The 1,462-nt window shown below is 33.2% G+C and overlaps 1 protein-coding gene across 1 annotated transcript; it reads left to right on the forward strand.

The window, feature by feature from the left end:
• Window positions 1–28: 28 nt before the first annotated feature.
• On the forward strand, window positions 29–655 carry LOC107736667 (cystatin-B-like). The gene is made up of 2 exons (XM_016548036.1): window positions 29–136; window positions 431–655. Exons 1-2 carry the CDS (start codon window positions 29–31, stop codon window positions 566–568), a joined length of 246 nt encoding a protein of 81 aa, XP_016403522.1. The 3' UTR covers window positions 569–655.
• Window positions 656–1,462: the final 807 nt, after the last annotated feature.

Consider the following 1,462-nt stretch of genomic DNA (forward strand, 5'->3'; position numbering starts at 1 on the left):
TAATAATAATGTTTATCTGTTTATTCAGATGAGGAAACAGATTGAGGACAATGTTGTAAATGGAAGTGATTCGAAGGTTTACATTCCTTTGGTCTATTCTTCTCAAATTGTGAATGGAACAAACTATGTGGTCAAGGTACGTGAGTGTTTTTGTTTGTTTGTATTTTTTTATGGATTTTGAGCTTGCGAATTCATCACTGAAAAATAAAGGTATAACTTGCATGCTGCCCAATATCAACTAGCCAACTGTGGCAGTGAAAGTTAAAATGCATCAAGTCAAGCTACTTGCATTTGCATTCGATTTTCTCAATTTTGAGGACTTTTTACTAAATAATTCTCAGCTTTGTAGCATTGCGGACATGCCTAATGTAGTCGACAACTGTCACTGCTGAGCTTGTAAAGTGTTCAAATTGATTTCTCTCTTTGTCAGGTGTTTCTTGGTGGAAGAGATGATGGAGTGTGTGTTCATGCGAAGGTACATCAGGCTCTTGCCTGTAGTGGAGGAAAACTGACACTGTCTAGATTCCATTTCCCTAAAACCTTCGATGAACCTCTGAACCCCTTCTGAACACATCTAACCAAATACAGAAACAGTCTTATCAAATAACAGACACATTCAATGAGCTGCCGTAGAGGAACTGCTGAAATCATTTCATTCTTCAATATTAAACTCTGTATTCAAACACTCAAGTGTCACTGTGTTTACTGAATAATATCAAACTCACTTCACAAATGTGTTACACTGAAATAAATGAACAGAAATATTCCTCATTATTACAAATCTTTAAAAATAAAAGGTTTTTTTAAGTGAAATTTCAAAAATCTAATTTTACGATTTTATCGACTTCAATGACTGAATGAGTTTTTTTTAAATGAAATGTCATACAAAAGCAAGAGGTTTGTGTTTGTCACATTTGTTTTTCTTCTCAAGCGTTCCTTGTACATCAATAGGACAATTTTTATAACACAATCTCTCTATAAACACGAGGATAACACACTTCTTTTCTGTTTAGCCCGTGTCACAACCACATTATCTTTAAAATCCTAAACTCTCAAATCCATGTCATATCTTACCACAAAATGAATAGAAATAAATGGGTTCATATAAGGTGACCATACTATTAACGTCAAATATGTAATTGTTAGGCACAATGTATTTATCATGTTCATGTTGAACTGCAAAACACTTTTGCTGCTAATGACAGGTTTGGTGATGTGGGTAGGTTTAAGCGGTAAGGTTCGAGTCAACAGTGTAATTAGTAAATTAATTACAGATGTAATTACATTTCAGCTATTTTTAAATAACTCAAATGTAAAATCACAATCAGCGCATTATATCAAATGATTAGTTTAAATGTTGGTACATAGTAGTTAAAGACACAAAGAAGGTCCACTATTTTAAATATGTTTTTGCACTGTGACATTATTTTCATGACTATTAAGCAGATTTAACCCCCAAATT

This window comes from Sinocyclocheilus rhinocerous, unplaced genomic scaffold, assembly GCF_001515625.1.
Source record: "Sinocyclocheilus rhinocerous isolate Xijiao unplaced genomic scaffold, SAMN03320098_v1.1 C36872901, whole genome shotgun sequence".
Lineage (NCBI taxonomy): Eukaryota > Metazoa > Chordata > Actinopteri > Cypriniformes > Cyprinidae > Sinocyclocheilus > Sinocyclocheilus rhinocerous.